This window comes from Phymastichus coffea, unplaced genomic scaffold, assembly GCF_024137745.1.
Source record: "Phymastichus coffea isolate CEN01 unplaced genomic scaffold, Cenicafe_Pcof_1.1 PCOF00091, whole genome shotgun sequence".
Taxonomy (NCBI): Eukaryota; Metazoa; Arthropoda; class Insecta; order Hymenoptera; family Eulophidae; genus Phymastichus; species Phymastichus coffea.
The window spans coordinates 776666-788824 of NW_026706902.1; the positions used below are offsets into that span (position 1 = coordinate 776666).

The 12159-nt window shown below is 38.6% G+C and overlaps 1 protein-coding gene across 1 annotated transcript; it reads right to left on the reverse strand.

The window, feature by feature from the left end:
* Positions 1-3550: 3550 nt before the first annotated feature.
* Positions 3551-7678, reverse strand: LOC131669282 (uncharacterized PE-PGRS family protein PE_PGRS54-like). The gene is made up of 3 exons (XM_058944057.1): positions 7524-7678; positions 6272-6434; positions 3551-5818 (listed from the first exon to the last, which is right to left on the reverse strand). The coding sequence occupies exons 1-3, from the start codon at positions 7566-7568 to the stop codon at positions 3768-3770; spliced, it is 2259 nt and encodes a 752-aa protein (XP_058800040.1). The 5' UTR covers positions 7569-7678; the 3' UTR covers positions 3551-3767.
* Positions 7679-12159: the final 4481 nt, after the last annotated feature.

The following is a 12159-nucleotide window of genomic DNA, read 5'->3' on the forward strand; positions in this document are numbered from 1 at the left end:
CGTGAGAGCAACACGATTTATCAAACTTCGATCGATCAATCTTCTTTATTTTTTCGTAATACACCTTTTATTTGGACAATGCCGAAGCGATATATAGCTGCGCACGACGGTTCACATTAATTCAGCCTCGCGATTTCATACTCGCGGCATTAATGACGGCTTAATGTGAATATGAACTTGTAGAGACTTCGGGATAGAGAAAAATCATTCTAACAGTACGCGTTTCTATAACGCAGTTTAATATGCCCACTTAATGGGCATGTAATGATCAATTTTTCATCAGAAAAATTACGTCATAAAAGATTGAACTAGAAATCGACGATCGCGAGTGTTTTTGTGCATTTCAATGAGCAATCAACATATATAAATCGATCAATTACCATTGCAGCAGGCTTTAAAACTCGTCCAGCTCGAGGCAATAGAAAGCTGATAAAGTCTGAGAGAAAAAAAAAGAGAACAAAGAGCAATTCCAGTTTGTATCAAATACAACGCGGCTCCTAAATAACGCAGGGGGAATACCGCTAGAGTAATCCCACACAACATTTAGGCGCATGTGCGCCTGTACGAAGTGAAAATCCGCGCGCGATAGACAACCGCTAGAATGAGCCTTGAGTGCGAGCGCGCGCGCAAAAAAAAAGAGAGCAGCAGCGGCAGCTAATACCCCATCAAGTGCAATTACACACCCCCTCGGGCGGAAGAGCCGGCGTCGGCGGAAACATTGCGGTGCCCAGGCGAAATCCGTTTGGAAACGCGTCGGAATTAGCATTTTACAGGCGGCGGCCTCGCTCGCTTTTATTGTCCTGTCGTGCGAAGAAGCCATAGACTTGCGCGCTCGCTCACTCGCCGCTCGTTATTTCGCCTGCATGCATCCTAAACTCGCTATATAGCTTGCTTATCGTGCGACTCATTGCTACTTAGCGCGCGAGACGTGTTAATCCAAACGTCTGCATCGGTCAACTACTGCAGCTGTGTCACGTGACGGATTGACCGACTTTTTCTAGCATCATTCGAGTTAACTTGGCAGGGTGCATCTCATATTTTACACTGTGCACCGCTTATGTGGGAGGGCAACGTTCAACATTCATTAATGTTTGCGAATGCATGAAAAAACACTTGGCGTGCAAAACGCCTTCTCGTCGTTTCTCCTTTAAGAACCGAAACGATGATAAGTTTGCCGTCATTGTTTCGCGTAGACAAACTGACAGCGTTTCATTGGAGGACAGCATACCGCGACTCCGATATTCAGTGTCGAGACGTCAAAGCAGCGTGCTAGTTTAGGAACGCTTGATAATTTAAGAGCTCTTATGCAAAACAGCAAAGGCGCGCATGGAGCGTTTCTTAATAAAAGCCTCAGTCGAAAACGAACAAAAAATATTCACGCGAAGGATGAGATTAATTAAAAACTTGGAATAGCGCGTACACGAGCATAAGCTGCACGTAAACTTAGCGATTACTTAACGTCCATTATAATTAGCACCAACTTTCCCAGCTCGCACGCAGGAAAGTGAGAGTAACTTGCGCGCGGCTTTATCATTTCCGGACGCTAATCATGCTCAAGCGTCTACCGGAGGCCGTCACATTTGAATTTAACAATACGCACTGACTTTCATTTTTTTTAACTTTTTCCATGCGCTTCGAAAGGTCTATAAGACTGCACGAAAAATTGGCTCATGTACATTGAGTAACAACGAGGATACGCGCTTTAACACTTATTTATCGTTGGACGTCTTCCCTCTTCTACCACATGACGGACGTTAGTTTACGCGGCCGTTGAGTTCCGATTATCGTTGTTACCATAATAATTGAGAGTAGTTAAGAGACGGTTTCAAGTTAAATTGCATTACATAGATCAGGAGTAAATGGTAATTACATTTCTATAAATTGTAAATATAAGTCAAAAGTAATTCAATGAGTGTCATAAAATTTAATTTCAAAATTTTAAAGTATATAAATATTTATTTGATAATAAATTACGATTATTCGATGACAAAAACGTTCTGATACGAAATTAAATTTTTAGAAACTTCTATCAAGTTCTTTTTACTGATTATCACTAAACTAAATTGTTTATTGTAAATTAATTTAATTGCGCAATGTATCTAATTCAATTAAAATATGGATTTTTCAATCAATTTTATCACCTCGTTTATTTTAGCATTGAAAAAATGTTTACGGCAATGAGATTTAGCAAATAATCTAAGTTGGCGCCGCTTTAACAATGCGATATAAATATTGCCGCGATTTTAAAACGGCTACTCGTAAAGTTCATTACAGTTTTGCACGCTAAGCTTACTGAAAATATTAAAAAGCAGAGATTTTCTTAACCTATTAACGATCATAAACGTCATTTTTTGGACAGGTTTTTGATAATAGTGAAAAATAAAAAATTTTTTATCAATTTATTTTAGCATGAAACGCGTCCGTATCGAAATCTTTTTCAACAGTTCAACAATTTTTTGCACGGATAGTTAAAGAAAAATTTCGATATTGACGCGTTTTGTGCTAAAAAAATTGATAAAAAAATTTTTTTTAAATACTTTAATACTGTATCAATTTGCTGGCTCTTAATAATTAAAAAGGTATCATTTATATATTTAAGATAATTTACAACTTGGGAATATAGATAAATTTATTTTTAAGACTAGTCAAGCAATAATTTTCTAGATTATTATCACATGAAAAATAGTTATATAAAAATGAAAAAATCAGTGTTATCATATAAAAATTTATGATATGAATAAACGGGATTTACGATAATTTTTAATATTGTGAATTCTACGATCTAAGCTATGAAGTACTAAAATAAGCGCTACATGTGCAAGATTTTTATTTTCTGAAGAGATTAATGAATCTGTTAAAGAAACGTTAAAAATTAGTTTATTCTTTCATGACCTACACCGATCAAAAACAATTTTTCCTTTACATACAAAAATGGAAATGGAAAAAGAAACTCCAACTATCTGGCCCATATCTTCCAAAGGTCTATATCCCCCCCCCCCCAAGTAAACTTTTAAACACGCAAGTTTGTTTATCATCCCGTTTCAAACGCGTATAACATTAATTTTTTAATTTAGATTGTAGAATAAATACATTTATTTATTTATTGACTTTTATTATTTAGACTAGAAGAAGATTGTTATTTCTATTTAACGATACATTTCAAATATAATAAAAATCGTTTAACAACTATGCTATAAATAGCTCGAACCCGTTATAACGATATTTTTTTTATAGACACCCATATAGTAAAGTAAGGATTCATTCCAAGTGTTAGATTACATAATTTTATTAAACGATATTTTTATTATGTTTGGAAAAAAACTTTTGTTTTGTACAAGTAAAGTATGTACAGGCAAAGATAAATAGTAATTAATTATTTTAATTATGAAAACTAATTCAAGATGCAAAAAGCTGTAGTCGCATTAGTACGAAGCAGTAATCAATATCATGAATTGCAACATGTTTATGAATATCAATTAACATGAAAACCAAACGTTGTAAGTTGAGATTTATTTACTGTATTTTTATGGAACAGTGTACAATGAAAATATTGTAGTAGTCCAAAAGAATTTGTACTTTATTATTATTGCATCTATATAATCTACATACGTAGTTACAACAATTCGATAAGAACTGGGTAAATGGTACCGTTTCGTCTTAGATAAATAAGAAAGCCATTTTTCAATTCAAAAAGTTTTATTAAATTTTTAGCATTAACATTACAGACAACTAGGTCATAGTTCATATTTTAATAACTATTCTAGATATCATTTGCGGCCTAGGCCCAAGTTTAGATTAAATCCGTGGTTGCCACCTAAGCCCAAGCTTCCACCAATTCCACCTTTTCCACCTAAGCCCAAGCTTCCACCTAAGCCCAAGCTTCCACCAATTCCACCTTTTCCACCGCCTGAACCTTGGCCTTTTATTTCACCGCTCGCTGAGATGCCACCCTTCCCATTTTTACCTCCTTCACCACTGATGATCCAACATCCATTATTTCCGCCTTTTCCACCGCCTGAGCCTTGACCATTTATTTCACCACTACCTGAGATGCCACCACTTCCTTTCAAACCTCCTTCACCGCCAATGTTAATGCCTCCACTGATTCCGCCTTTTCCGCCTCCCGAGCCTTGGCCATTTATTTCACCACTGCCTGAGATGCCGCCATTCCCTTTCGAACCTCCTTGGCCGCTTCCGCTAATGCCTCCACTGATTCCGCCTTTTCCGCCGCCTGAGCCTTGACCATTTACTTCACCACTGCCTGAGATGCCGCCATTTCCTTTCGAGCCTCCTCCACCGCCAATGTTAATGCCACCACTTCCATTCAAACCTCCTTCACCGCTAATATTAATGCCTCCACTGATTCCGCCTTTTCCGCTGCCCGAGCCTTGGCCATTTATTTCACCACTGCCTGAGATGCCACCATTTCCTTTTGAACCTCCTTGGCCGCTTCCGCTAATGCCTCCACCGATTCCGCCTTTTCCACCGCCTGACCCTTGGCCATTTATTTCACCACTGCCTGAGATGCCGCCACTTCCTTTCAAACCTCCTTCACCGCTAATGTTAATGCCTCCACTGATTCCGCCTTTTCCGCCGCCCGAGCCTTGACCATTTACTTCACCACTGCCTGAGATGCCGCCATTCCCTTTCGAACCTCCTTGGCCGCCTCCGCTAATGCCTCCACCGATTCCGCCTTTTCCACCGCCTGACCCTTGGCCATTTATTTCACCACTGCCTGAGATGCCGCCACTTCCTTTCGAACCACCTCCACCGCCAATGTTAATGCCACCATTTCCACTCAAACCTCCTTCACCGCTAATGTTAATGCCTCCACTGATTCCGCCTTTTCCACTTCCCGAGCCTTGGCCATTTATTCCACCACTGCCTGAGATGCCACCATTCCCTTTCGAACCTCCTTGGCCGCTTCCGCTAATGCCTCCACTGATTCCGCCTTTTCCGTCGCCCGAGCCTTGACCACTTACTTCACCACTGACTGAGATGCCGCCATTTCCTTTCGAGCCTCCTCCACCGCCAATGTTAATGCCACCATTTCCTTTCAAACCTCCTTCACCGCCAATGTTAATGCCTCCACTAATTCCGCCTTTTCCGCTTCCCGAGCCTTGGCCATTTATTTCACCACTGCCTGAGATGCCGCCATTCCCTTTCGAACCTCCTTGGCCGCTTCCGCTAATGCCTCCACTGATTCCGCCTTTTCCGCCGCCTGAGCCTTGACCATTTACTTCACCACTGCCTGAGATGCCGCCATTTCCTTTCGAGCCTCCTCCACCGCCAATATTAATGCTTCCACTGATTCCACCTTTTCCGCTTCCCGAGCCTTGGCCATTTATTTCACCACTGCCTGAGATGCCACCATTTCCTTTAGAACCTCCTTGACCTCCTCCGCTAATGCCTCCATTTATTCCTCCTTTTCCACCGCCTGAACCTTGGCCATTTATTTCACCACTGCCTGAGATGCCGCCACTTCCATTCAAACCTCCTTCACCGCTAATATTAATGCCTCCACTGATTCCGCCTTTTCCGCCGCCCGAGCCTTGGCCATTTATTTCGCCACTGCCTGAGATGCCACCATTTCCTTTCGAACCTCCTTGGCCGCCTCCGCTAATGCCTCCACTTATTCCACCTTTTCCACCACCGGAGCCTTGGCCATTTATTTCACCACTGCCTGAGATTCCGCCATTTCCATTCAAACCTCCTCCACCGCCAATGTTAATACCTCCACTGATTCCACCTTTTCCACCTCCCGAGCCTTGGCCATTTATTCCACCACTGCCTGAGATGCCGCCTTGTCCTTTAGATCCTGGTTCAAGAAGAAATGAAATTTTTGTGAAATAGTTATTCAATAATTTTACATATTAGACATCTCAATTTTTCCGTTGTAATATGTTTATCCTTAAATTTTATTAATCATACTATAATATCATGAGCTAATTTTGAATTCGACGTAGACAGTATAACATGATGAGAATAGGGGAGTGACTCGTATTCTCGCACGATGTACAATTAAGGAACTCAAAAAATGAAATGAATTAATTCTGTATCAAAGCTTACACGATATGTACGTTTTATTTCTTTAATTAATAAATTCTCTAATACTCGCAAATCTACCTATTCAATTTTTATATCATGTATCGGTAATCAATAAATCAATTAAGTCATTTATTTATGTTATCGATATTCCTGCGAATTCAAAATATATATATAGTCGTGAAAGTAAAATGAACGACAAATACATTCATAGGTAAAAACATACCTTTTTCACCGCTTCCATTAATGCCTCCACTGATTCCACCGTTTCCTCCAATTCCCAAGCTTCCGCCAAGACTACCCTTACCGCCTAGTCCCAAGCTTCCACCAAGAATTCCACCCTTTCCACCTATACCTAAGCTGCCGCCAATGTCAAGGTTTGGTGCCGCCTAAATTAATATTAATTATTATTAATAATATATTTATTTGATATCGCACTTTATTTGTTATTGAAAATTAATCTTATCTCTATACGGCTAGTGCGTTTTTCGCGCTCATTGTTTTCGTTATTTTTTCGTATTTATTTTAATACGCGAATATAGATCAAAATTTGTATTAGTGAAACTGAAAATTCAAAATTTTAATATGCATTAAATATTCTTTTGACTTGATATGAGATATAATCGACGATATTATTTATTGGTAAATAAAAATGTAGTTACGTTTAAATTCATTTATACATTATTTAAAAATGCTATCGATGAAGTTTTATGATTTATCAATCAAAGTTATGTTTTAAAGAATCATCATTCAAAAGTTTGAAAAACAGAATAAAAAATGTAATATAAGTTCTAAAAGCATTATAGTTGTTTATAATCATATCCATCACAATGTAAATAATATATTTCGATATAGATGTTCACGGTTGTAATTAAATTTAAAAAAAATTTCTAATATTCTATGGAATTTAATAGTCTTAATAAATAATCTATCGATTTATATCTTTTATTATTGTTTGCTTTGTTTATTTGAAGCTAAATTTTCGTATAGAGCAACGTTCAATTAGTTTGTCTATCATGGTATCAGTTTGTTTTCATTTTCAGGTTAATATGATTGAATCAATCTATTCATATTAAATTCATACCGGTTATGCTGATAAATTTTTCGAACATTTATTAATCTACGAAAATCTATAGTAATCTTTCATAAGCATACACAGTATAATCTATCACATAACAGCTGATCACGGGACTATCTTTCAGTCAGACAGTTCACGAATAAACTGTCTTCACTTTGTCAGTTTATTTTTTTTTAAAGAGAATAAAAATAAAATAAATAATAATATAAGAGAAATAAAGAAAGAGAATATCACGTCATTTTCCCTGAGAATCGATTGAAATACTTCATATATTCACTACTGTATTAGTATAAATTTGAAGTATCTATAAACACTTTACTATTAAAAGAATGAAATATTTATTCAGTGTTTATGTGTACACGAATAACTTATTGTATGATTATTTAAATAAATGCCTTACCAAAGCCACAGCGCAGCAACACAGAAGAAGGGAAACGATTTTCATTTCTGCAACAATGACTCTTTCACAAAAATATTTCAGTACAAGTGCAGTACTAAAGGAAGTGTGAAGTCAGCAATAAAATTTTGCATTATATATCCTCAAACTGTTGACATTTGATCCGTACATTGATATCTCAACGTAAATGAACGTGTCATACCTACCATACTATTTTCGGTAAGAAGGTTATACTTTGCAATAAAAAGTAATCATTTTATCAGCTGAAATCACTTTTACAGGCAACAATATTTGAGAAATGAATGACGTATACCGTAATATTTCATCATCTTTTTTGTTCAAGAAAAGTCATAAATAAAGGTTTTTTGTATCTTTTTGGAATAAGATGAAATTTCCGGAGAATAATTGACTAAATTATTTATTAAGTTTAATATTTTTTGTTGTTTTTTATATGAATGGGATTTTAAATTAATAATATTTGATTGTTTTTAGTTACGATGACAGAAAAGAGACTTAAAAATCAAGCTTCTGAATAATTATTTAATTTATAGATTATATTACACTATTTTGATTAGAATTCAATCAGCAGATATATATTTATCTGTTATTATTCTTCGAAATAAATACTATACAATGTTCAAAATATTGACATTATATCTTTAATAATTACAAAATTGAAACATAAGAAATCACAAATTGCATCATTTTTGAAATTCAAGCTGGAATGTTTGACAAAATTATTGCTCTGCAGATAAATACATAAAGATAAGTGGATGATTAAGATTGTGATGCTTGACATTTTAACAATACTAATTTGAAATAAGAGGAAACTTCTACTTTGCATAAATAATATGATTTTCAAATGTTCATCGCCCCTAAATGTTGTAGTATTCGATTAATACATTATAATAAAGTACTTGTTTGGTTACCTTGATGAATTTGTTCATAAAATGTTAGGCATCACACGTTACATACTATTATATTTATTGAAATGTACGTTTGATTTAAATTACAACTGATAAATTTAACAATAATTTGTAGAATAGTGATGGTGCAGGACTTGCAATCTTTGCTTACACAAAACGTAGCATCAACAATAGATGGAATTAACAACACCTGGATTAATTGCTGCCTAATGCAAAATGTAAACGAAACCTTTCGCCTTTACAATTAACCGATGTAATTAAAACATCGAAATAGATTCGGGTGTACACACGTGAGCACGCTATCTGAATAGCGCCCAGTTGGTACATTTTTCGCGAGGTGGTATTAATTAAGCGAGTTCTCACATCAGTGCGAGCATAATAGTAACAATTACTTTATTTTACTCGCGAACTCATCTTGCCAGTTCTCAAAGCTCACCCGAGCACCCGCGGTCGATGTAATTTTTTTTCCTGGCCTACGCACACCATAACACCATATAAATGCATCAAGCGTAATTCATACATATGTGAGTATATCATGTTGGGTATATCTCGCGTTTTGTTTCGAGAAATCTGCGGCTTTCCTCGCTTGACTTGTGAGCTAGTCTATAAAGGATAAAGAAAATAAAAAAGACAAAGAACTACACATTGCTGCAATGAGTCTTGTTTTACAGCGCTGTGTATCGCCACAATGACGCGAAATTCCAAGTCTCATCTCGAATGCACCGGTGAATGAAGATGTTTTTTATTCAATTCGCGCACACTGTGGAATATGGTTCTTCAGCTGCTGTGACGTAAACAATCGCGTTATGATTGAATATATACATTTTAACTTGATTTTAATACAGGTATGATTCAGTTTGAGATGAAAATCTGAAACAGTAGAGTAGTACGGCTGGGATAACCAATCGTGTTTTTCGACATAAGATATTTCGTTACTATATATATGGCAAGAAAAAAAATTTTAACTTTAACTACACTAACTTAATTTTATCTTTTGTCAGGTAATAAAGAAAATCCGTTACGCTACATGGAATTATTCAAATTAAACAAATTAGATTGCATTCTTGTCAATCATTCTACCGCAATTCATAATGTTTTCGTTTATAAAAGAAAAAGTTCGATGTTGAGGTACTCGAGGCACAAATTATTCTGATACGATGATAAAACTCGTCGCCCCGCGTCAAAGAAGCCAATTTAAAAATCCCCTTCAGCGAGATTACCGGCAACGGGATAGAGAGAGAGAGAGAGAGAGAGAGAGAGAGAGAGAGAGAGAGAGAGAGAGAGAGAGAGAGAGAGAGAGAGAGAGAGCGCGAAGGCGAGCAGAGACGGCTCGAATTGGTAAACTTCTAGGTAATTTATGGTTGGAGACCGCTTTGAACGCCTCTCTCCCGGGCGCGAGCAATACGCGTGCGGAAAAATTATCGTGGGGTTTAGCGAGATGAATCTTACATTAGCTTTTTTCCCTCTCCGGAGCGTTTCTTTACCGGTAATGCGAACTATGAAAGCTATAAAAGTCGCGCTTAATTTCCAATTCTTATCGCTAAAAATCAATTCGTATGAACAGAAAATTGGATTTTGCACACAGACGCGAAACGTTTTGTTACACGCGGAGTGAATCTTGCGCAGGCGTAAGGGTCTTTACAGCGTCCGTTATATTGGTACCGGCACCTCCGGGGCGACTGCAAACTTGCCATTCGGCGCAGAAATTCTCTTTGATCAAAAGCACCCGCTCATTCGGGCCTCTGTAAAACTGCTGCTCTTTCTCGCTCCGCGCGAGACCGCATTGCATGGTAAACCGTTTCCGCACTGCCACCGGCCACGCAATCAAACGATTTGCGCCCGCGCGCGCCAAAAAAAGACGCAATGGATCCTCTACTAGACGCGGAGCGTCGTTTATTGCACGCGTTATATTACAACGCGGAGCTGTTTTCTCGTTGTTTTCTCTCTTTGAGGATTGTTCGCCTGCTGCGCGCGCCGTGCGCGTGCGAGCTTTTCGGACGTATCGAACACGCTCGCTCGCGTGCGCGTTGACAGATGGCCAATTTGTTTGCGTTATTGTGCGTTCGGAACTACGTTGACAATTACTTCTTGGCTTCGGCTCTCGTTTAGCGAACGGACGGCTTTCTGCGTTGTCAGTGCCGAAAGCTCAAATTATAGATTATTGCATTGCGCACTTTAATGTCGAGCAATTTCCTTGCGAGCACGGCGCCCGCGGCATTTCTAAGCGGCTACGTAAAATGCATTTGCGAAACGATGGTGGCTTATAAATACGATACCCGATTATCCGGATACAATAAAGAAAGCAAACACCGCAGCTAACAATTCGAATAAAACTGACGTGAAAATCAAGTATAATATATCAACGGCATGCAAAAAGCGTTGGCGATTGCCACCGAAGCAGCGAAAAATGAATAACGACCGCATCCACATGCACTCGTATTACGTATATCGCTCTCCGCTGAAACGAACAAGAGAAAAAGCTCAGCACGCATGCGCAGCCCCGTTTCCTCGGCTTCGAGCCTCCACGACGTATTTCGCGGGGAAAGAGAGGGGGGGGGGCGTCCGCTTTAATTTATTTGCCACTGACCATAAACATTTTTCCCGCGAGGCTGGGCGACGGACGACGAGATCGCAAGATCGCAGGCCGATCGGCGATTGGCGCTTTTGCCAGTTAATAATCGTGTGTAATTGCATCTGCGCCGTATATAGGAGCGAGCGCAAAAGCCAGCCGACCATTACCGAGCACGCCGTGCTATCGATTGCTGCTGCAGTGCATGCACCGGAAAGTCGAGATCCTTGCCGGCAACGCTCTACCAGTGCAGCAGTGCGCTGATGGGGTTTCGCGCGGCCGATTGAAGGATCTCTCTCGTAACGATTCGATATAACGAGCGGATTCCTGCGTTATTGCTGCTTAGATAATCTTACCACTGCTCTCGCATTGTTCTTGCCTCTCTTTTCTTCTAGCTGAGCCTGCACGTTCTCCATTCGTTCCCGCGAGTCGATCGATCGATGTCGTATATCGCTTACTATAACGCTTCGTCCGTGGACAGTGGAAATTTAATAGTTAACTGATTTTTTTTTTCTTTCAACGAGCCGTACAATGCAAATGCAATCGTGGTGGTGTTTGATCGCCTTTGAAATGTGACTAAGTACTACATTTTCCTTTTTGTAATTGGATACCTGCTCTGTCTATTGAGATTTACTTTGCGCAAAAATTTACAGCTAATTATAATTCTCTGTCGAAAAAATCCATTCTTGTTATTCACTCGACATGTGACACTCTCAAAATCTTTTCGTAACTATACGCAATTACAAATGTGAAATATCCGTTTCTCAACAGCGAAATTACTGTTCAGCAATCTCAATGGAAAGCCGTTGAAAAATCGCAGTTTAAATCAATGTTTGCCGCCATAAAAAGAAATAAAGGAAATCAGCACAGCTCCAGCCACATAAACTGCTCGGTGGTGCGCAATCGGCCGGTTTTTCATCAGACCTAATTGCCACAATTGAGCGCGCAAAGTAACAATGCATCATATGTTTTTTTTTTCTTTTTTTTTCTCCAGAAAACCTATCACGCAAGCAAAGAAAGAAAAAACTATAATTGACTTCCTCATCGACGTGCATATGTAAAACAAAGCGATAACAAGAAGAAGGAGTGAGAAGCTTTTGAACAATGATCGTTTTCGCGGAGATGAATTGCAATGATTAAGAGC